Source organism: Helianthus annuus, chromosome 8 (assembly GCF_002127325.2).
Source record: "Helianthus annuus cultivar XRQ/B chromosome 8, HanXRQr2.0-SUNRISE, whole genome shotgun sequence".
NCBI lineage: Eukaryota > Viridiplantae > Streptophyta > Magnoliopsida > Asterales > Asteraceae > Helianthus > Helianthus annuus.
Genome location: NC_035440.2, coordinates 96,497,526 through 96,519,131, shown reverse-complemented (window position 1 = coordinate 96,519,131; position 21,606 = coordinate 96,497,526). Strand labels below are relative to the sequence as shown.

General features: G+C 36.6%; 2 protein-coding genes across 2 annotated transcripts; one reads left to right on the top strand and one right to left on the bottom strand.

Moving 5' to 3' along the window:
* Positions 1 to 3,249: 3,249 nt before the first annotated feature.
* Positions 3,250 to 13,245, bottom strand: LOC110870377. Its single transcript, XM_022119562.1, has 3 exons — positions 13,111 to 13,245; positions 12,005 to 12,230; positions 3,250 to 3,515 (listed from the first exon to the last, which is right to left on the bottom strand). The coding sequence occupies exons 1-3, from the start codon at positions 13,243 to 13,245 to the stop codon at positions 3,250 to 3,252; spliced, it is 627 nt and encodes a 208-aa protein (XP_021975254.1).
* Positions 13,246 to 19,301: 6,056 nt separating this feature from the next.
* On the top strand, positions 19,302 to 21,606 carry LOC110873478 (U-box domain-containing protein 9). The gene is made up of 2 exons (XM_022122418.2): positions 19,302 to 19,814; positions 20,303 to 21,606. Exons 1-2 carry the CDS (start codon positions 19,479 to 19,481, stop codon positions 21,386 to 21,388), a joined length of 1,422 nt encoding a protein of 473 aa, XP_021978110.1. The 5' UTR covers positions 19,302 to 19,478; the 3' UTR covers positions 21,389 to 21,606.

Genomic DNA, 21,606 nt, shown 5'->3' with positions numbered 1-21,606 from the left:
AGTTTAAACAAGTTCTTGAATAACATCAAACAAAACAGAAGGTTTTGGTCCTTTTTAGGGCAATTCCAAACATGATTTTTCCAGGGAACAACCAAGGAATCAAACCCAAGAACATAACAAAGCAATAGAAGAAAGAATCAAGTGATTTGGAGTGAAAACAAGCAAGTTACACTCACTTTTGTTAAGATGTATGAATCTGTCCAAGAACTCTGATTTGCAACAGATTGAGAGTGAAGTTGTGGAGTGTAATGAGTTGTGAAAGTGTAAAATGGGTTGAAGAGGGTGTGTATTTATAGTGGAAGAGATTAGAGATGATTGGAGGTGTTTAGAGGTGGATTAAAGGGGATTGGGTGAGGTTAGGACTTAGGATTTCGTGCACAAACAGCTGAAGAAACACAATCTGTCAAAACAGGGCCTTGGCGTGACGCCAAGGACCCTAGCGTCGCGCGGCGCCCCCTTTTGGGGAAGTTTGGCTAAATTACAATTCAGTCCCTGTAGTTTAAGTTTGATGCTTTTAGGTATATTCTTGATAGTTTAGGGACTTGTTTTGATATGAAAGCATAGTATAAGGCATAATCAAGCATGAGGAACATAATCAAAGTATAATTGAGCGTATGGAGGTCGTATTCAAGAATCGTTTATGCTTGAAACACGTTTTATGCATAAGTTTCATGTATCTACGAGTTTTAGCACATAGTTTCCAAGAATTACGAATAAGCATCAATCGTTCCACGAAATTGAACGTATGAGCATATATAAAGTATGTAATTAGCAAAATACGAGTTTTATTCATGATCCAAGTCTCGGATTTTACATCGCCTTTAATGAAAGAACGATTTCAAGACTAGGAAGTTTCCAAAAATAGTTTTACAAACGATGGTTTCTAAATTTAGGAAGTATGAAAACGCGGGGCGTTACAGGCAGCATCCCCAAAGCAAAAACAAGGAAACAGAAGACTGACCACGGGGCCGTGCCCAGCTGGGCATGGGGCGTGGTAAGAGGCCTTCACAAAATACAAACCTATAGAAGCTTCCACGCCCACCACGGGGGCGTGCCCAGCTCAGCATGGGGCGTGGTTAAGCAAAGATACAATCTTGATAGTACAGATAAGAGTTGACCACGGGGCCGTGCCCAGGAGACATGGGGTCGTGTGGGGCCCTCTGCTAACAATTGCAACTAATGAAGGAAGAGAAAAGGCTGGCCACGGGGCGTGCCAGCTGGACACGGGGCCTTGGCCAGAGTGTTCAGGCTATAAATAGAGGTGTTTGGTTCACTTGAAAGACATCCCTTGGCAAACCACTACTCTCCCACTTTGCCACCACTCTACCACCACTACAACACCAACACCCACCACCATCATCCATCCTTAGAGTGTGTAGTAGTCTCGGGATTCAAGATTGATTGTAAGGGTTCTTGCCAATCAAAGGCCATGTTTGGTTAAGCCTCTTACATCACTTGGTGAAGACAAGTCTTTATTGTATTACTTTTGATTTTTAATCTTTTGGCACTTTTTATTTGGGTTTGTATTAATGACTTTAATAACTAGTTTCTTATGTTGAACGTGAATTTTCTTTATCATTTTTTCGTGGTGTCTTGAGGTTACTTTACTGTCTATATAAAGTAAAAGATTGCATCATTCGTCTCTTTACGGTCAATATAAAGGTGCATTGACTACCTGGTAGGGGGTTAGGGGAATGGTTTGGTAAAGTTCTTGTCTCGTTCAGTGTATAGATCATGCGAGGACCTGGTTCAAGCTTACTAGGACCTCCTTCACTACCCACTGGTATTGGATGGCGGGGGTGCGAATAGCTTGAACCCCTCATATATAAACTACTATTAATACTTTAAACCGGCTTCTTGGGATTGTATCCTTGCTGACTCAAACCACTTAGCCGAGGGTAACGTCACCTTCAAAAGAAGGGCCTACCACTTTTCGCATTAATAACTTACTAAATTATCTTTCAATATTCCGACCCTTTGGGATTGTATCCTTGCGGACTCAAACCACTGGGTTGAGGGTAACGTCACCTTCAAAAGAGGGGCCTACTACTATAACTAAGATAATCTCTTAAAAAGTCCGAAAGTGCAAAAATCATCAAAGGATACATTAAAGACGAGTCGGATCCAAGTGATTCTATCTTGTCTATCTATTTTTATTTTTATTTATCTTTTCATTTTTAGTTTTATTTTCATGTTTCAAAACTTTTCTCAAAAATTTTGATTGATTGGACGTTGAGGATAAACCGGTACTAAAAGCTCTTGTGTCCTTGGACGACCTCGGTATCTTACCAACACTATACTACGCTCACGATGGGTGCACTTGCCCAAGTGTGTGTTTAGTGTTAGTATAATATCGTGTTTTATAAATTTAAAATTTGACTAATGCGTAAAATGGGCTTAAAATATTAATAAAATCATATCACGCTTCGCACACACCAAATACAAAAAGAATATAGAAGAGACGAATAGAAATTGAATGAAAAACGAAGAAGATTATAATCGTTTATATAGTAAGTTTTGACGGAATAGTACGTCTTATCAAATAATTATCACGCAAATTGAGGAATATTACGTCTAATCAAATAATCAACGCAAGAATCAAGAAATATTACGTCGAACCAAATAACTCACATGCGAATCGAGGAATCTTACGCCGATTCAAGGAAACTTATGTCGAGTCGCACGCGAATAGAGGAATATTATGCCGAATTAACAATTAAAAAATCAGAGAATGTATACAACCCATATAACATCACATGAGTCGTATATTATGGTCATAAACACTTTATACAAGCACCTTAAAATCTTAATTATACACCATGTATAAGGGTTGTATAACGTTATACGACCACGTATAAAGGGTGTGACATTAAGATATTAGAGTGTGGCTTTATTAACACCCTTTATAAATTCTTAATCTACTTGTGAAACTAAAATATTTACAGACAACCAATCAATTAAGACTAAGGCCATGGGGTGTGCTTCCCCCTTCCCCTATGTCCACATAGGCGCCACATCAGCATCTCTTCCACCTTGCCATTTTTCCCCATGAGTGGGGTGTGGTTCTCCTTTCCTCTTTCATTTTATTTATCTTTATTAAATGTATTTTATTTATAAATGACTTTTGTTATTCGTTTAATATATTTTTTTATAATAAATACGAGGTTTTTTAAGAAGATTAAAAATTGCATAAAGATTCTAGAAAATTACGATAAAAAAATTAAAAATTTCCTAAACCTAATAATACTACTACTCGTCATCAACGACACGGAAGTTATTCCAAATATGGTCGACTAAATCCGCACATAGGTTTGCATGCACATACTTGTTACGTAACGCCCACAAATTTGAGTTTTGTTGCTCCTTGTCAACTGGCTCAACATTCCCATCAAATTCATTTGGATCGTATTCGTATATCGCTCGACCTTCGTCTTCAATAATCATGTTATGTAGTATGGTGCAAGCATACATAATGTATCTCAAATTTTTTGGTTCCCATGCATGAGCTGACTGTCCTGTTATCCGCCATTTAGACTTTAATACACCAAACAACCGTTCGATGAAGAACTCATTGCGACTATTTAAAAAAAAACTCTAGATGAAGTGGTATAAAATATAAAAGATGGAGTGTAAAAGATGGAGAGTGTGGTAAGGTTTTTGGTATAAAAATGAGGGTTATATAAGGTTTGAAATTAAAATTAATTGATTTTTTTTTTATAATTATCCGTTATTCAACGATAAGATTTTTGAAAAACAACAAACAAATGCTTCGGGGAAGGAGTGGCTGGAACGCCGATGAAGCTTGGAGGGGGGGGTGTTTGCCGACGGGGGTCACAACCACGTAGGCTCCCCGATCAGGCAATCCGATACACACCCCAAGCCTAAGTTGAGGCGCTGCAACCTACACTTCACCAACACCATTACTATCGCCAAACCATTACGGACAAAGCAAAGGGTGGCGTTAAGAGGCTCTAAGCCACTATCATAGAGGAGTGTGAGAGATTGGGACATGGGGTCCACCCCCAATCAGAGTCTCACACCTTTTGTTTTTATTTTTTATTTATTTTTTTCTTTTATTTAATTTTTAGTTAAAATCGCTACACAAATTTATGGGTTCGTGAGTAAAAGTCACGCCTCCCACGTGACAAGCATTTTTTAACTAATTTTCACGATCCACTACATATTGTCTAAAAGTCATAAGGATTACTTTAGTTAAAATCACTACACAAATTTAAACGTTAAGAGGAAAGGATTACTTTACCACTTGATATGTTGATACCAACAAATACAACGGGGGAGGGATAATCATTGTTTCTTTATCGGCAATGATGTTGGTAACGACGAGGAGTGGCATAGAAAGAAGGTGAGTCGTATCTTTATAACATGTATGTTTATGGTGTGCCATGAACATAAGGATTAATTTTGTCTCAAGATTGCAGTAGGTTTTTATCGCTGTATATAGTTGATGTCATTTATAAACAACATTATGTACTTCCACCTTTAGTGAGGTATGGATTGCCCGTGGGCCGATTGACATTGACCATACTATTGATGCCAACCGATTCATTGTTTGTTGTTGATATTTTATTTCGTTATATATGTACATTATTATATTTTCAATAGTCTAAGTAATGTTACGACATCATCTTAACTCTAAGGTGAATTCGAGGTTTAGGTTTATGTTAATCGATAATACATATTACTACTATTCTTGGCAAAACAATATATTACACGAAAAAAATAAAAAAAAAAAAACTGGATAGTTTAATTTTCTTCTATTTTAAGTCAACTGAAAAACATATAAATTAGTTCGATAATTAAATATTTTTTACTATTTTGTGATAGCCGACCCCTTTTGAGTAACAAAGGCTTTCTTTCATACGATCTACTCGTTTAAAGTTATTTTGGCGTTTACTTGATACAAATTTGTTTATAAGAATTTGATTACTCAACGCATTTTAAAATACCAACTAAATTTGCACCACACAAACAGGTGAAAGAAAAATGAAATGATAACGAACCTTTTATTTGGCTTTCCTTGCTTCATAAGATATCTTATTCTTTTACTGTTTCTTAAAAGAATACTAAGCGACTGTTTGTCAATTATTAAGTGTTAAATTAGTAAGAGATCTGAATCCTTAAGTGCTAAATTAGAAATAGGTCTAAACCATAAAGAGACAATATAATACTTAACTATTCAGATGCAAATGTTTGACCAATTAAGATTAGAGGTGTTAACCATTCAGACTCAGTATAATGCTTAACCATTCAGAGGCAAATGTCTGAACCATTCAGACATCTGATCGCGAAACAAATAGTCTGAATCATTAAGTTTTGAACCAGTAAAAAGTTTGAACCATTAAAAGCCCCATTAAGTGTCCATGGCTTTATAGCCTAGTGGCATCTTGGGGTGGGATAAAGCTTCGGGCCAATAGGTCCTGAGTTCGATTCTCACAATGGGGGTTTTCCCAAATTTATTGGGTTTCCTCCTGAATTGGTGTATAGGCATATGCCTAGTGGAGATGGATATGATCGGGTGGTTCCGCTGGTGGCAAATGATACTCCAGTGGTCCGTCAGTAATTCAAATTTACCGTTAAAAAAAAACAAGTAAACAAACAGCCCATAAGAGAATAAACAAAGTTGATTCCGGATGGTCAAAAAGCTTCAAAATCAACTTAAAAAATGTCTCTCTCTTTCTTCCCCTATCCTCTCTCTCACATAGGTCGTTTATAAGACGAATACCTCTGCTTCCTCTCTCATCCACACTAGCCGCGTATCCTCCCTTTCTCCTCTACATCCTCCGCACACGGCTAAAAAACGCAACACCACAAACTGGGCGGAGCTTTTAACGGGCAAGAGGGTGCACCCGCCCCCGCCAATGTTTCGGTTTGTAGTTTAATTTTTCCGATTTTTCATCCGAAATTCTTTAAAGTTATATTGGTTCACCCCCGCCAATTGTTTTTCCTAAAAATTCAGCCCCTACCAAGTTTATTGTCCAACAAAATTATACATATTTTCGTATTGAGTTAAAAAAAAAAGTGAAGAATAATGCTATTAGTATTTTTTTTATAATTGTTTTTAAGCTTGAAGTTAGTTTAAATCAAGTCTGAAACTAGTTTTTATATAAATGAAACTTTAGGGTTCAAATTTAGTCTTTTTATATGTAAGAATGGGTCCTTTGAATGAGTGAAGATTATTTAGTTTTATTTGGAGTTATTATTGTTTGACCCAACCCGAACATATAAACCAAAACATAGCGATACGGAAAAAAAATTGGGGTCCCGCGACTTTCCGCCCCCGCATAACTTTTTGATCAAGTTTCGCTACTAATTACAAACACTCTAAAAATGGACCCATGCCACCTGTCACGGCCCCCGCGCCCGGTTTGACCCGGTCCAGGAGCCGCGGGACAGAAACCTGTGGTACAGCGGAAGTCTAGCAGGATCGTTTAAACTTGAAAATGCCCGAGTATTATTTATTTCATAATTCGGGATAAACCCCGTAATTTACAGTAGAGGAATTTCATAGGAATTCCCTTATTTTACAAAACATGTTCATTTATTTATTTATTTGAGCCACTACTTCAAGCTTGGGAGTGCTCCGTAGCACTTGTTCTTGATTCACAGTAGGTCACCTGAAACATGTTTTAAAAATATTTTGTCAGCGGGGAAATACTGAGTGAATCATTCATTTTGATAAAATGACACATAGTTATAAATTACAGCATAAGAGCGATTACAATGGCATTTATCTTATTTTTATCTGGCCTTGCCACCCGTGTGACGATGGTCATACCACTATTGGGTCCAGTCACCCAAGTAGTGACGTTTTGTCACTGTTAGGATTTATTAGCCTAACCGTGAGAAATTAGTAATGTGCACAATACCCCACTAGCCATTGATTAAGATTAAACGACTTAATCCCTGTAATTATAACATTTGAAAATAATTTGAGGTATTGTAAAACAGTTGATAAAAAGAGAATGACTCACATTGCAAGTTTAACGGGCAGAGTTTTAGCCTACTGATTAGCCTGATTAACCTAATTTAAATAACAATGCACACGAAAACTAGGTCAGTAACTAATACAGCATTTACGATAACTCACGAGATGAACACCCTCACAACGAATAACAAAGTGCGATACTTAAAATCCATCGAGTTTACGACGAATGACAAAGTATAACCCTAATGTGGGCAGCACTTAAACATCCATTGGATTAGGTTCAATCGATCGGACATTGAATCGTAGCAGTGATCGAGTTATTACCCTGTTTGTCGTGGCAGCGTTTCGTGTTTGTGTGTGTTTCTGTAGTATTTGGACGATATCTCGGTGCCTGAATTGAGTTTTTACGTCGAACCAACACAGGAAATCAAGTGCCAAACTCCCTGTTTATATCTGAAAACCGACTCCCTCGCGTGGCGTGAGGGGTCGTCGCATGGCGTGAGGGGTCGTCGCGTGGCGCGAGGGGTGCTACCCTACCATAGGATAGCCCCGTGTGTTTGTAGGCTTGCTGAGTTGGTCGTTCATCAAAATTAGATTTCCACGTAAAACTGTGTGGATATTACCGACTGGGGTTTACCCCCCCCCCCCCCCCCCTTAAGTTTTAGGGGCCCTGATCCTGATTCCGATTGTTCTGAAAATTTTAGGGTTTATGCAGGATCACTTGGGGGTCTCAATTAGGGTTTCCTATTGGACAATTAATATAATAAATAATAGTTTTGGTGAGAGTTGTTACATTCTCCCCACCTTAATAAAAATCTCGTCCTCGAGATTTACTGGAATAAGTGAGGATATTTCCGCTTCATTTCCGATTCCTGTTCCCAGGTGTATTCGGGTCCTCTCTTTGAATCCCATTTGACTTTGACCAATACTAGTCGTTTGTGCTTGAGAACCTTGACTTTTCTGTCCTCTATCTGCAGTGATTTCTCTACGAATTTCAGTCTTTCATTTACCTCCACATCCTGAAGAGGTACTACCAGGGATTCATCAGATAGACATTTCTTCTGGTAGTCGTAAGCGATAAGCAACTGGTCCTATACGTTGAATTACTGGGAAAGGTCCTACGTACCTTGGACTCAACTTTCCTTTCTTACCGAATCGTACTATTCCTTTCCAAGGAGAAACTTTCAAAAGTACCTTGTCACCGACTTGAAATTCTAGTGGCCTGCGTCGATTGTCTGTATAACTCTTCTGGCGATCTCGAGCCGTTTTTAATCTTTCCTTGATTTGAGTTATCTTGTCGGTAGTTTCTTGCACAATCTCAGGACCTGATAATTGACTTTCTCCTATTTCTGCCCAACAGACGGGAGTTCTACATTTGCGTCCATACAGTGCTTCGAACGGGGCAGCTTCAATGCTTGAATGATAACTATTGTTATAGGAGAATTCAATTAAGGGTAGATGATCATCCCAGTTTCCACCAAAATCTATTACACATGCCCTGAGCATGTCTTCCAGGGTTTGAATCGTTCTTTCACTTTGTCCGTCTGTTTGGGGATGATAAGCTGTACTTAAATTTAATCGTGTACCCATGGCTTCTTGAAAACTTGTCCAGAAGTGTGAAGTGAAATGACTATCTCTATCCGATACAATAGAGAGTGGAACTCCATGTATGGATACTACTTCATCTACGTATAGTTTTGCTAATCTTTCCATGCTGAAAGTTTCCTTCATGGGTAGAAAATGAGCTGATTTAGTTAATCGATCAACAATTACCCAAATCGCATCATTCCCTTTTCTGGTTTTGGGCAACTTAGTAACAAAATCCATAGTTATTAGTTCCCATTTCCAAACAGGCATTTCTAATTGTTGGAGTAACCCTGAAGGTTTCTGGTGTTCTGCCTTAACTTGTGAACAAGTAAGACACTTAGATACATAACTAGCTATATCCTTTTTCATTCCTATCCACCAGAAATTATTTCTTAAATCTTGGTACATCTTATTATTTCCAAGGTGCATAGTATACCTAGATTTATGGGCTTCCTCTAAAATCTTATTCCTTAAATCTCCCTGTTTAGGTACCCAAATTCTTTTCTTATGGAATCTCCAAATTCCATCAGCTCCTTGTTCCAATTCTTTTATTCGTCCTTTCATTTCTTCAGTATCATCTTTGATTGTTGTTGCTTGAGTATTCTTCAATTGTTCCATTAAATCTAACTGTAGATTTAATCTAAGTGCACGAACTCGCCTTTGCTTTTCATGGTATTTACGACTTAAGGCATCTGCGACTACATTTGCCTTTCCTTCGTGATATTGAATATCACAGTCGTAATCGCTTAAAATTTCCATCCATCTTCTTTTCCTCATGTTTAATTCTTTTTGCCCAAATATGTACCTTAAGCTTTTATGGTCTGTATAAACTGTAAACTTACTTCCATATAGATAATGTCTCCAAATCTTAAGGGCAAAAATTACCGCTCCTAATTCTAGGTCGTGAGTCGTGTAGTTTTCTTCGTGCTTTTTCAATTGCCTTGAGGCATACGCAATTACCTTTTTGCGTTGCATTAACACACATCCTAATCCTAGCTTAGAAGCATCGCAGTAGACTTCAAAATCTTCTGTTCCATCTGGTAATGCTAAGATTGGGGCATTTGTTAACTTTTGCTTTAAAATCCTAAAAGCCTCCTCCTGTCTGGATCCCCATTTAAATTTCACAGCTTTACAGGTTAGCTTAGTTAATGGAATTGCTATCTTAGAAAAATCCTTAATAAAGCGTCTATAGTATCCAGCTAATCCTAGAAAACTTCTAACTTCCGTAGCCGATTGCGGGGCCTTCCATTTGGTGATAGCTTCAATCTTGGAGGGATCTACGTGAATACCTTCGTGATTCACCATGTGTCCTAAAAATTGCACTTCTTGGAGCCAAAATTCACACTTTGAGAATTTGGCATAAAGCTTCTCCTTTCTTAACAAAGTTAAGAGTGCATGCAGATGCTCACAATGTTCCTCCTGACTTTTGGAGTAAATAAGTATATCGTCGATGAAAACGATTACAAATTTATCCAACTACGGTTTACAGATTCTGTTCATCATGTCCATGAATGCTGTAGGAGCATTGGTTAATCCAAAGGGCATGACTGTAAACTCGTAATGTCCATACCTAGTTCTGAAAGCAGTTTTAGGTATGTCTTCTTCTTGTACCTTCAATTGATGATATCCGGAGCGCAATTCTATCTTAGAAAAATATCTAGCTCCTTGCAATTGATCAAAAAGATCATCAATCCTAGGTAATGGGTATCGATTCTTAATTGTAACCTTGTTTAATTCCCTATAATCTATACACATTCTCATCGATCCGTCTTTCTTCTTTACAAACAACACTGGAGCTCCCCATGGAGAGGAACTTGGTTGTATAAACCCTTTACTTAGTAATTCATCTAACTGTTTCTTTAATTCCAGCATTTCAGTAGGTGCTAACCGATAAGGTGCCTTGGCTATCGGTATAGTTCCTGGAATTAGATGAATTCTAAATTCTACCTCCTTATCGGGTGGTAAACCTGGTAGGACTTCTGGAAAGACATCTGGGTATTCTGATACTATCGGGATGTCTTCCAGTTTCTTACTTTTGGTATCAACAACTACCGAAACCATATATGCTATTCCTTGTTTTCTTGAATAACTGGCCAACTTCATTACTGAAATAAATTTCAGTGGCTTTTGTGGCTTATCTCCGGTAATCATTACTAATTCTCCTGTGGGTGTATGGATTTCTATGGAATTTTTATCACAAAGAATTCGAGCATGGTTGGCTACTAACCAATCCATTCCTAACACAACATCGAATCCGGCTAAATTCATAGGTAACAGGTTTGCAGAAAATTTATGGCCTAAGAGTTCTATCTTTTCTTCTCGCAAAACCTTATCTATTTTAACAGAATTCCCATCTGCCGTTTCGACTGTGAAAATCTGCCTAAGGTTGGTTAAAGGTAAATTAAGAGCTTGGCAGAACGAAGTATTTATAAAACTTTGGTTTGAACCAGAGTCAAATAATACTTTTGCATACACATTGTGAACTAAGAACGTACCAGTTATGACGTCAGGAATTAGTTCGGCTTCCTGCGTAGTCAATTGAAAGGCTCTTGCGTTCTTCTTAGTATTTCCTTCTGCAGGTTTAGCCTTGTTATCTGCTGGTTTGACCAATTTCGGGCAGTCTGGCTTTAAATGGCCGGCTTCTCCACAATTGTAGCAGACTGTCGCCTTCTTTTTCCTGCAATCTTCTTCTCGATGTCCTGGAATTTTGCAGTAGTTACAGCACCCTTTGCATTTTCCAAAATGCCTTCCTTTGCAGGTACTGCAAAATGGGGCAGTAGAAAATCGCCCTGTTCCTCTTTTCCTAAAGTTACTGCTATTACCCACACGAAATCCTTGAGTAATCTTTTGGGCTACTTCCTTTCCTCTATTTTCTTCTTGAGTGCGCACCAGTCCGTCAGTCAAGGTGTTGGCTAATTCCACCGCATCGTCAATCGTGCGCGGTCTAGCAGCCTTGACAATATCACGAATCTCGCTAATTAACCCCCCAAATATAGCGAGAGATGAGTACTGGTTCTGGCGAAGCCAGAGTAGGTACAATTCTGACATACTCAAAGAATTTTGAAGTATACCCTCGGCAGTCAACATCCACCATTCGATGGCTCAGGAATTTGTTTGCCATTTGTTCTTTTTCATATTCGGGACAGAATTTTCTTTCTATTAATTGCTTAAATTCTTCCCAACTCATGGCATAGGCCCTGTCACTTCCTTTTGCTTGTAATACCGTGTTCCACCATTCTAACGCTTCTTCCTTAAAAAGGTGAGAAGCGTACATGACTTTATCCTCTTCAGCACATTTACTTATTTTGATTACTGCCTCGGTTTTCTCCAACCAACGCAGTGCCGCAGTCGCCCCCTCATTGCCTGCAAATTCAGCTGGTTTACAGGAAAGGAACTCCTTGTAAGTGCAACCAGGTGTTGCAGCTTTCATTCTTTTATAGGTTGGGGCTGGCATCCCATTATTATTATTACCTCCTCCATTAACACTATTACTGGAGGTATTGTCGCGTGTGTGTTTGCTAGGGTGAGCTTGTGAAGGCTCAACAGGACTTTTTACCGCAGCGACGATAGCTGGAATAGCATTAACTATTCCCTGAGCAACGATGTTTTCTATGTCTTGCCGGTTTAGGAAGTGATCCTCGTTATTGTGTTCTGATTGGTTAACTTCATTGACTGGTTCATTAACCGCGTGTTCCATCTGGATATTTATCAAGCACAACTATTTATTTAGTACAACATTTTAATATAACTGTACAACCAAATTTTATTTAATATAGCAAATACAATAATCTTATAGATCTATTACAACTGAAATTCAAAGACATGCTATTATTTTATTTTGACTATGACGATTATGCTCTGCATTTATTTTATTGCCTCGTACTTATTTATTTACCTTCCATGGTTGGTCTCGGCTTGGCCACTTATCTTAATTAAGGATCAAGATTCCCTGCTGTAGTGGCTAACATATAAAGATCTGACCATTTTTCATCTAATTCATCTTCCCATGGCGGGTTCTTACCTATTCCCTGAGTCTCCTTATTAACTGTCACTTCTTTTGAATTGGATGTCCCTATTTTCTCGTGGCTTTTTCTAATAATCCAATCTCTCTTCTTGGGAGTAAGTGGGTTTTCATAGTGTGCCTTACGAATAAATATTCCTTCATTAGTATTCATTGAATATCTTGAGGAATTTGATTGGGACGAGGTTCCTTTATTCTTTTGGGCACTATCTAGTTGATGATAAATATCCGAAAGCTTTTGCTTACCCATTTTGTACATTAACAAGTAGTTAAACAACACGAAGAATCAATAAAGAAACACATAATTACACAAACATGTACAGCCAAAACTGTCGACTTTGCGACTATTCGATTTTATATAGTTTTAATAGTATGCGTCCATACACACTGATTATCTTACAATGTTTTATTTTTAAACTATTTTACAAGTTTTATATTTTACTATTATTATTATTATTATACACTCCAACCACACCTCCCTTTGCTATCCCTGTTGGCTGGCATTTCAGAAACGACGTTCCCTCTCGTCGTACTTCCAGGAGATCTGCTCTCCTACCTCCCGAATCCTATTTCCGGCATCCACTAACTCCTCGCCATAGCGGCGGAGTTCATCTAAGTTTTCGTTACTCATTGGTGGGTTCGGTGCAGGTTCCGGGTCGAATTGAGGGAGAAAGGTGTTAGGGCTATTCATAATGTTCTGAAATTGCCAGTCGGCAGTCCACCACTCCTCTAGTGCTCATGGTAAAGGTCTAGGGTGAACAATAGGGTCTGGAATGGCAAGTTCTAAGTTAACAGGCAATAGGGCTTCTGCTGGGTAGTTAAAGAGAGTTTCATCGGCAGGTCCGATGATGTCACCTAGTACCAGTTTACAGTCCAACTCTTCTTCCCAAGATAGTGGTTCTTGGTTTTGCCTGGAACTCTCTCCAGTTTCTATTCCCTTTCCTTTATCTTTTGGATCTTCCTTTTTCGTAGTTTTCTGTGTTGCTGGCTTCTTCCTGTGTACACGTCTCCAACATACCCACCTATGTCTCTTTTTCACTACTTTTGATTTTTCCTGAGGTTGGGCTTTGAATACCATAGGCTCCTCCATATCTGCCTGGTACCCAGTAGTAATACTGGTGATATCCATATCTGTACTATGGATAGAAATATTCTGTAGGGCTTCTGATAGTTCGTTCATGCTGTTAGCACACGCACACAATCCTAAGTTAATATTTTGGAACTAAAATTTCACAAAATCGCAGAATGACAATCAGATAAATTAAGTATTTCTAAATACTTAATTGGCTTAAACCAGTGGCTCTGATACCACCTTTTTCTGTCACGGCCCCCGCGCCCGGTTTGACCCGGTCCAGGAGCCGCGGGACAGAAACCTGTGGTACAGCGGAAGTCTAGCAGGATCGTTTAAACTTGAAAATGCCCGAGTATTATTTATTTCATAATTCGGGATAAACCCCGTAATTTACAGTAGAGGAATTTCATAGGAATTCCCTTATTTTACAAAACATGTTCATTTATTTATTTATTTGAGCCACTACTTCAAGCTTGGGAGTGCTCCGTAGCACTTGTTCTTGATTCACAGTAGGTCACCTGAAACATGTTTTAAAAATATTTTGTCAGCGGGGAAATACTGAGTGAATCATTCATTTTGATAAAATGACACATAGTTATAAATTACAGCATAAGAGCGATTACAATGGCATTTATCTTATTTTTATCTGGCCTTGCCACCCGTGTGACGATGGTCATACCACTATTGGGTCCAGTCACTCAAGTAGTGATGTTTTGTCACTGTTAGGATTTATTAGCCTAACCGTGAGAAATTAGTAATGTGCACAATACCCCACTAGCCATTGATTAAGATTACCACGACTTAATCCCTGTAATTATAACATTTGAAAATAATTGGAGGTATTGTAAAACAGCTAATAAAAAGAGAATGACTCACATTGCAAGTTTAACGGGCAGAGTTTTAGCCTACTGATTAGCCTGATTAACCTAATTCAAATAACAATGCACACGAAAACTAGGTCAGTAACTAATACAGCATTTACGATAACTCACGAGATGAACACCCTCACAACGAATGACAAAGTGCGATACTTAACATCCATCGAGTTTACGACGAATGACAAAGTATAACCCTAATGTGGGCAGCACTTAAACATCCATTGGATTTGGTTCAATCGATCGGACATTGAATCGTAGCAGCGATCGAGTTATTACCCTGTTTGTCGTGGCAGCGTTTCGTGTTTGTGTGTGTTTCTGTAGTATTTGGACGATATCTCGGTGCCTGAATTGAGTTTTTACGTCGAACCAACACAGGAAATCAAGTGCCAAACTCCCCTATTTATATCTGAAAAACCGACTCCCTCGCGTGGCGTCCGGGTCGTCGCGTGGCGCGAGGGGTGCTACCCTACCATAGGGTAGTCCCGTGTGTTTGTAGGCTTGCTGAGTTGGTCGTTCGTCAAAATTAGATTTCCACGTAAAACTGTATGGATATTACTGACTAGGGTTTACCCCCCCTCCCCCCTGAGTTTTAGGGGCCCTGATCCTGATTCCGATTGTTCTGAAAATTTTAGGGTTTATGCAGAATCACTTGAGGGTCTCAATTAGGGTTTCCTATTGGACAATTAATATAATAGACAATAGTTTTGGTGAGAGTTGTTACACCACCCCTCTCACAAAAGGCTAACGTTCGTGGGACGGCCTCTCTTCTCCACATCAGTAGCAATCAATTTTTAAGTCAACACAACCTTATACCTTGTACATGACTGAACATCACGTACAAAACTAACAATTATCCATTAAAGAATCAAATCTGTAATTTATTCTAGAGTAAATTACTTTTTGAGTCCTTGTGTTTTAGTAGTTTTAATCAGTTGGGTCCAAAATCAAAAAGTTTAACGCCCTGAGTCCCTAACCGCTCATTTTATAATGTTTTGAGTCCAATTTTGTTAAAAAAAAATGGACTCAAAAGGTTAAAAATTCAACTCAAAAGGACTCAACTGGTTATAAAAAAGCATCTCAAGACATTAAATATTTTGATTTTGGATTCAAATAGTTAAAATCACTAAAACACTACTCCTAAAGTAATTTACTCTTTATCCTACTAATAATCTTATTCACATCATTTAATATTTTTTTATTATAAAAGCGGGATCACCAAATAAAGACACAATGGATTGAATTTCGTAACAACCGTTACACATGTCTCGTTTTCTATTAACGCACATGTCATGTTATGTTACAACCACCCACTACTTCCATTTGAATTCTTCCATAAGCCTAATATTGCTACACAGAATATACTTAGTCTTAAACTTTATGACATTTATAGGATTTATTTACCTCTCCCATAAATAAAATGTTATTCTTAGATCTTAAACTCTTAACAGATTACATTTTTAGAAATATTTTATCTTTATTATGGAGCAGGAGAAATGTATAATGACTATATTTTTTATTATATTTAATAAAATGTTTAAACATGAAATTTAAGTATGGCATTAATATATGTTTTTAGAAAATATATAAAACTTATTTTATTCTTCTTCAACCCGTTAAACCTTAAAGATAAGTATGGTATTAATATATGTTTTTAGAAAATATATAAAACTTATTTTATTCTTCTTCAACCCGTTAAACCTTAAAGAGGATGTTTAAAAAAAATAAATAAATAAACTTAGAGCACGTGTTATCCGATATGAGAGGGTGTGCGTGAGGGTGAAGGTGACGTGACGCATAAGCCACGCGTGAAAATCACACTCATGCGTGAGATGGTTCGTATGAGTGCACTCACTGTTGTGAGACAAGCCAAAACAATAAACTATTGGTTATTTTATCTAACTAATATTGATTTTTAAAATAATATATGTATTAGTTGGTTGAATGAGTGAGGGAAGAGTATAACATAGGTTTTTTTTTTTTTTTTTTTTTTTGAAAGATGAACTTCATTATAACATTAATATTCTTGTATTTCTCCCAACTTTTAGCATAAATAGAGATAAATCAATCACTAACTCTCCTTCAAATTTTGTTTTATACTTTTGTTACAACTAATTATTTGATTATTGATTATTCAATCATATATTTCTTAAGGAAATCATTTTAAGTTTTCAAGCTTAAGTCAGAGAATGAACATTTATATCTTTCTTGGAATGTCTCGTTAAAATGTCTAACCCCATGTGTCAAATTAGCCAAAATTTATAGTCCAGCCGAAATCAAAGCCATTATCGACTACGACGTTGGAGGTCATTCTATAAATCTATAGTTAGACATTTAATCCTGAAAAAGCTCATCAAACGTTGAACATTTTGCCTTTAAGTGCAACCACTCGATGCAAAAAGGTTGTTGGTTTTGAATAATAAGATAACCATAGAATATAAAGTACCAAAAAAAGTAGTTTTTCAATTAAATACGAATCTATAAGGTTCATAATTGCCAACCTAAGTTAATTAGTGCCATAATGTAACTTTCTATTTTTGTCTATATTATATGTTAATTTGCCGTTCAAAAAAAAAAAACACATATTATAAATTTTTTTATTTACGTGTAAAGTAATGACACGGAAAATCATCAATATCAAATTGTTTTAGGAAATGAAAAATAATATAAAAAAGGCACATTTAGAAGTGAGGGTGACGCAAGCAAGTTCAGTACGCGTAACCAGATGCCAGCTGTAAGGTCATGGATTTGATTACGTGTCAAAGTGGGCCAGTTTTTGGGCCTAACCTGAATAGTGCGGCCCACGTATATTTACTATACTTGACTTTTCACCCCTCATAAATTATAAACCAAAGAATTCACTACCAAATGTTGACTAAGCTAATATATATAATTTTTTATATACTTTTAATAAACTAAAATGGTAAATAAAGGTTGAAACATCATATCAATTCTTAGGTTTTGCATCAAAGTATGGTAAATAAAGGTTGAAACATCATATCGTTTCTTAGGTTTTGCATCAAAGCATATTCAACTCAATTTGCATTGTAATTTGTATTATGATTATGTGTAGCAAATTAGAATTCTTTTATACTGATACAATAACAATAACAAAAATGTAATTTTATTAATTTACTTAACTAACTGACCTATACAATAGACAACCAACAATTTTCATATATTTATAATTTTTTTAATCATCTTTACTTCTTGAGTAATTTGCCAATATCGTCCCTGTGGTTTGGACATGTTTGCCAGTTTCATTCAAAACAATTTTTTTGTAGCATATTGCCTTCACTTTTGAGATTTTTTGCCATTTTCATTAAAATGTCTAACTTTTTGGCCAAAATTGTCCTTGAGTTTTGTGATTTTTTGTCATTTTCATCCAAATGTCTGATAGAAAAAACAAAGCAAATTAGATGTTTGGATGAAAATAACAAAAATTCTCAAAACTGAAGGACAATATGGTACAAAAAAAATTGTTTTGCATGAAACTGACAAACATGCCTAAACCTCATGGACGATTTTGGCAATTTACTCTTAGTTTTTTTTTTATTTCATGACTTATCTTTAGCTGTCACATAACTGAAATTATACAAAGTACATTAATCAAAATGTTTTAGAATCTATTTGGCTTGTTTATGATACGTTGGATCTATACATAACGTTCCTTAAGCATCCCCATGTTGTAGTATACCAAATTGATTTTTTTTAACGAGTTATCTAACTGGAACGAAACGACACATCACTACAGAAAACAATGGCGGTACTATAATCTCTTTATTGGGGATCATCATAAGGCTCTTTTCTCTACCAGCTTCAAATAGAGAGTCCAAACCATATTTTTTTTTTACAAAAACATTAACTCTTATATATAAAAATCTAACAAATTTTCGACACCCGGGGTCGGGAGACAATCTTGGCCCCCTATGGTTCCACTAGATCATTTTTGATGGCCGATTGTGACGATAGTGCGTTTATAATGGTTCACAACAGGGCTAGGGTTGCGAGTGAGTATCCTAAAGCACATTATTATTATTATTATTAGATTAGAATTAGATTAGATTAGATTAGATTAGAATTATACAATTACCAAGTTTGTGAATAGTAACTTTGACCACCTTTGACCTTTTTCTTTGCCTTCAAACTTTGACCACCTTTAACTTTCTTTTTTTGACCTTTTTTTATCTTTGACTTTCCCCTCTTAAAAATCCTTTACCGTTTTTTTACTTGTTCCTTTTTTATCCGACCAGTAAATTTGACTAATTTTGACTTTTTTTTAACAACGATGTCAATCGAAATCCCTTTTTTATACAATTACCAAGTTTGTGAATAGTAACTTTGACTATCTTTGACCTTTATTTTTGCCTACAAACTTTAACCAACTTTGACTATCTTTATTGACCTTTTTTTATCTTTGACTTTCCCCTTTTAGAAATCCTTTACCTTCTTTTTACTTTTCCCTTTTTCTATCCGACTAGTAAATTTGACTAATTTTGATTTTTTTTAAGACCGATGTCAACCGAATTCCCGCCACAACGCACAACTAATTTTACTAGTTACATCCGTTATAATAAAAATACTTATATGCATCCCAAAAAAAAGTTATAATTTGCTACATCAAAGTTAAACCTAACTTCTTAAGTTGTAAAAAAGTTGAAACTTAAAGACACATATTAATTATTCTAACAAAATGAATCCATCCACTTGTAGTAATTCATAAAATCACAAGGTCCAAAATTTACAATTTCTCAATCTTACACATCCCACCCCTATAAACCTCTAACCCTGTCATCTCTCTCACTTCCATCATCATTCTCTCTCTCTCTACTTTCTCTCTCTACATTCATACGTTTCTTCAGTGCTTCTACAGATTCCCATCTGTGTGCGTGTACCTTTTTCTTCTAGACACAATCATCTTCCACCGTCAATCACGTTTAAAATCATTCAAATGTTCCAATAATAATCTTACCATTCATGGCGAAAAGCGGACGAGATCCAACAAAGGCTACGATGGAGCTCAAAAGGGAGTTGCAAAAACTCGTGAAATCAATCGTTGAAGACTCAATTTCATCGTCACAAGATGAAATTGAATCCAATCATTTGATCGATAAAGCTATTCAAACTTTGCAGGCTTTGAAACAACGATCATCGAATATTAAAAAGTTCGATAATAATAATAATAATAGTAATAATAATAATAATAATAATAATGGGAGTTCGAATTCGATTTGGGGTTCGTGTCCTGTTGAATTTCGGTGCCCAATTTCTAAAGAACTTATGAGGGATCCTGTTATTGTTTCTACTGGTCAGGTAGTTTATTTCTTCAATTTTTATATTTATTTATTTATTTTTTATTATTAATTGTTGGAATTTGTTGTTTAATTGGTGTTTATGTTAAAAGATTAATGTTTAATTTGGAATAAATAAATTAGAGTGATTTTAGTGATTTATTATGTAAAGATTTAAACTTTAGGGTTTGTTGATGAATTTTCACTAATTAGGTTAGAATGTTGAGATTTGCATAATGTTGGTTTAAACTTTAATGATAGTTTTTCTCTTCAATTTTTATTATTAATTGTTAGAATTTATTGTTTAATTGTAATAAATTTGATTGATTTTAGTTATTTTTTTATTCAAAGATGCAAAATTTAGGTTTTTTTTTTATGAGTTTTCACTTTTCAGATTAATTAATCTAATTTAACTAAACATGTTTTTTTAATGGCAATTTTATTAATTATTTTTAGAATGTTAACATTTTTTTAGAATGGTTGTTTACTTGTTTTAATAATTATTTGCAGACTTATGATAGGCCTTTTATCCAAAAATGGTTAAAAGCTGGGAACAGGATATGCCCCAAAACACAACAAGTTCTTTCACACACTATTTTGACCCCAAATAATTTGGTTCGAGACATGATAACCCAATGGTGCAAGAATCGCGGGGTCCACTTTCCCGGCCCGGTTCAGTATTCGGATCAAGACGGGCTAACCGAAGCGGACCGGGATCTTTTCTTATCACTTCTAAAGAAAATGCAGTCAACACAATCTGAACAAAAAGACGCTGCGAGGACTTTGCGGTCGTTGACGAAAAGAATGCCTTCGTTTCGCGCGTTGTTCGGTGAATCTCTCGAGTCTATACCTCAGTTGTTAACCCCATTGTGCCAAAGCAAGTCGCAAACGGAAATCCACCCGGATCTTCAAGAGGATTTGATTACGACGCTGTTGAATTTGTCGATTCATGATAATAATAAGAAGCTTGTTGCAGAGACACCGATGGTTATTCCGCTGTTGCTAGACGCGTTAAGATTCGGGACTATTGAGACGAGAACGAATGCGGCGGCAACCCTTTTCACTCTATCGGCTCTCGATTCGAATAAATCGCTGATCGGGAAGGCGGGTGCGTTGAAACCGTTGATTGATCTTTTGGAAGAGGGGCATCCGTTGGCGATGAAAGACGTTGCTTCCGCTATCTTTAATTTGTGTATCGAACATGATAATAAAGCTCGAGCGGTGCGTGACGGTGCGGTGAGAGCGCTTTTGAATAAAATTAAAAACCGGGTTCACGTCGATGAGTTTCTGGCGACTCTCGCTATGCTTTCGAGCAACCAAAGAGCGGTTGAGGAAATGGGAGAACTCGGGGCGGTTTCGTGTTTGCTTTCGTTGATCAAAGAAACGAATTGTGCGCGAAACAAGGAGAATTGCATTGCGGTTTTGTACACCATTTGTTATTACGATCGAACGAAATGGAAGGAGATGAGGGAAGACGAGAGTAAGTACGGTACTTTATCGCAAGTTGCGCAAAATGGTACTTCGAGGGCCAAACGGAAAGCGAATGGGATACTCGATAGGTTGAATCGCGCTATCAACTTGACCCACACCGCGTGATCTTAATTGCGAGTCGAAAAAAGATCTGTAAATTCAACATCTTCTATATCTCATTTCAGGTTTGAGTTGTAGTTATAGGTTTGTTTGCTTTTTTTTTTTTTTTTTTTTTTGAAACTCAATTTTGTAAATTCTTGTCCCCAAGTTTGAGCTTATGGCCATTGTGAATAATTACTATATATGATTATTATATATAATATATATATCTATTTATATGATTA

What these genes read in the sequence shown, in the direction of transcription:
- LOC110870377 (XM_022119562.1), bottom strand. Translation starts at nt 13,245, where the DNA reads ATGAATAGCCCTAACACCTTTCTCCCTCAATTCGACCCGGAACCTGCA. An exon ending in CCGGAAATAGGATTCGGGAG is followed by an intron (nt 12,231 to 13,110) that starts GTAGGAGAGCAG and finishes ATAAATATCCAG; the next exon opens with ATGGAACACGCGGTTAATGA. An exon ending in TAATAGTGTTAATGGAGGAG is followed by an intron (nt 3,516 to 12,004) that starts GTAATAATAATA and finishes GGCGGATAACAG; the next exon opens with GACAGTCAGCTCATGCATGG.
- LOC110873478 (XM_022122418.2), top strand. Translation starts at nt 19,479, where the DNA reads ATGGCGAAAAGCGGACGAGATCCAACAAAGGCTACGATGGAGCTCAAA. An exon ending in TTATTGTTTCTACTGGTCAG is followed by an intron (nt 19,815 to 20,302) that starts GTAGTTTATTTC and finishes AATTATTTGCAG; the next exon opens with ACTTATGATAGGCCTTTTAT.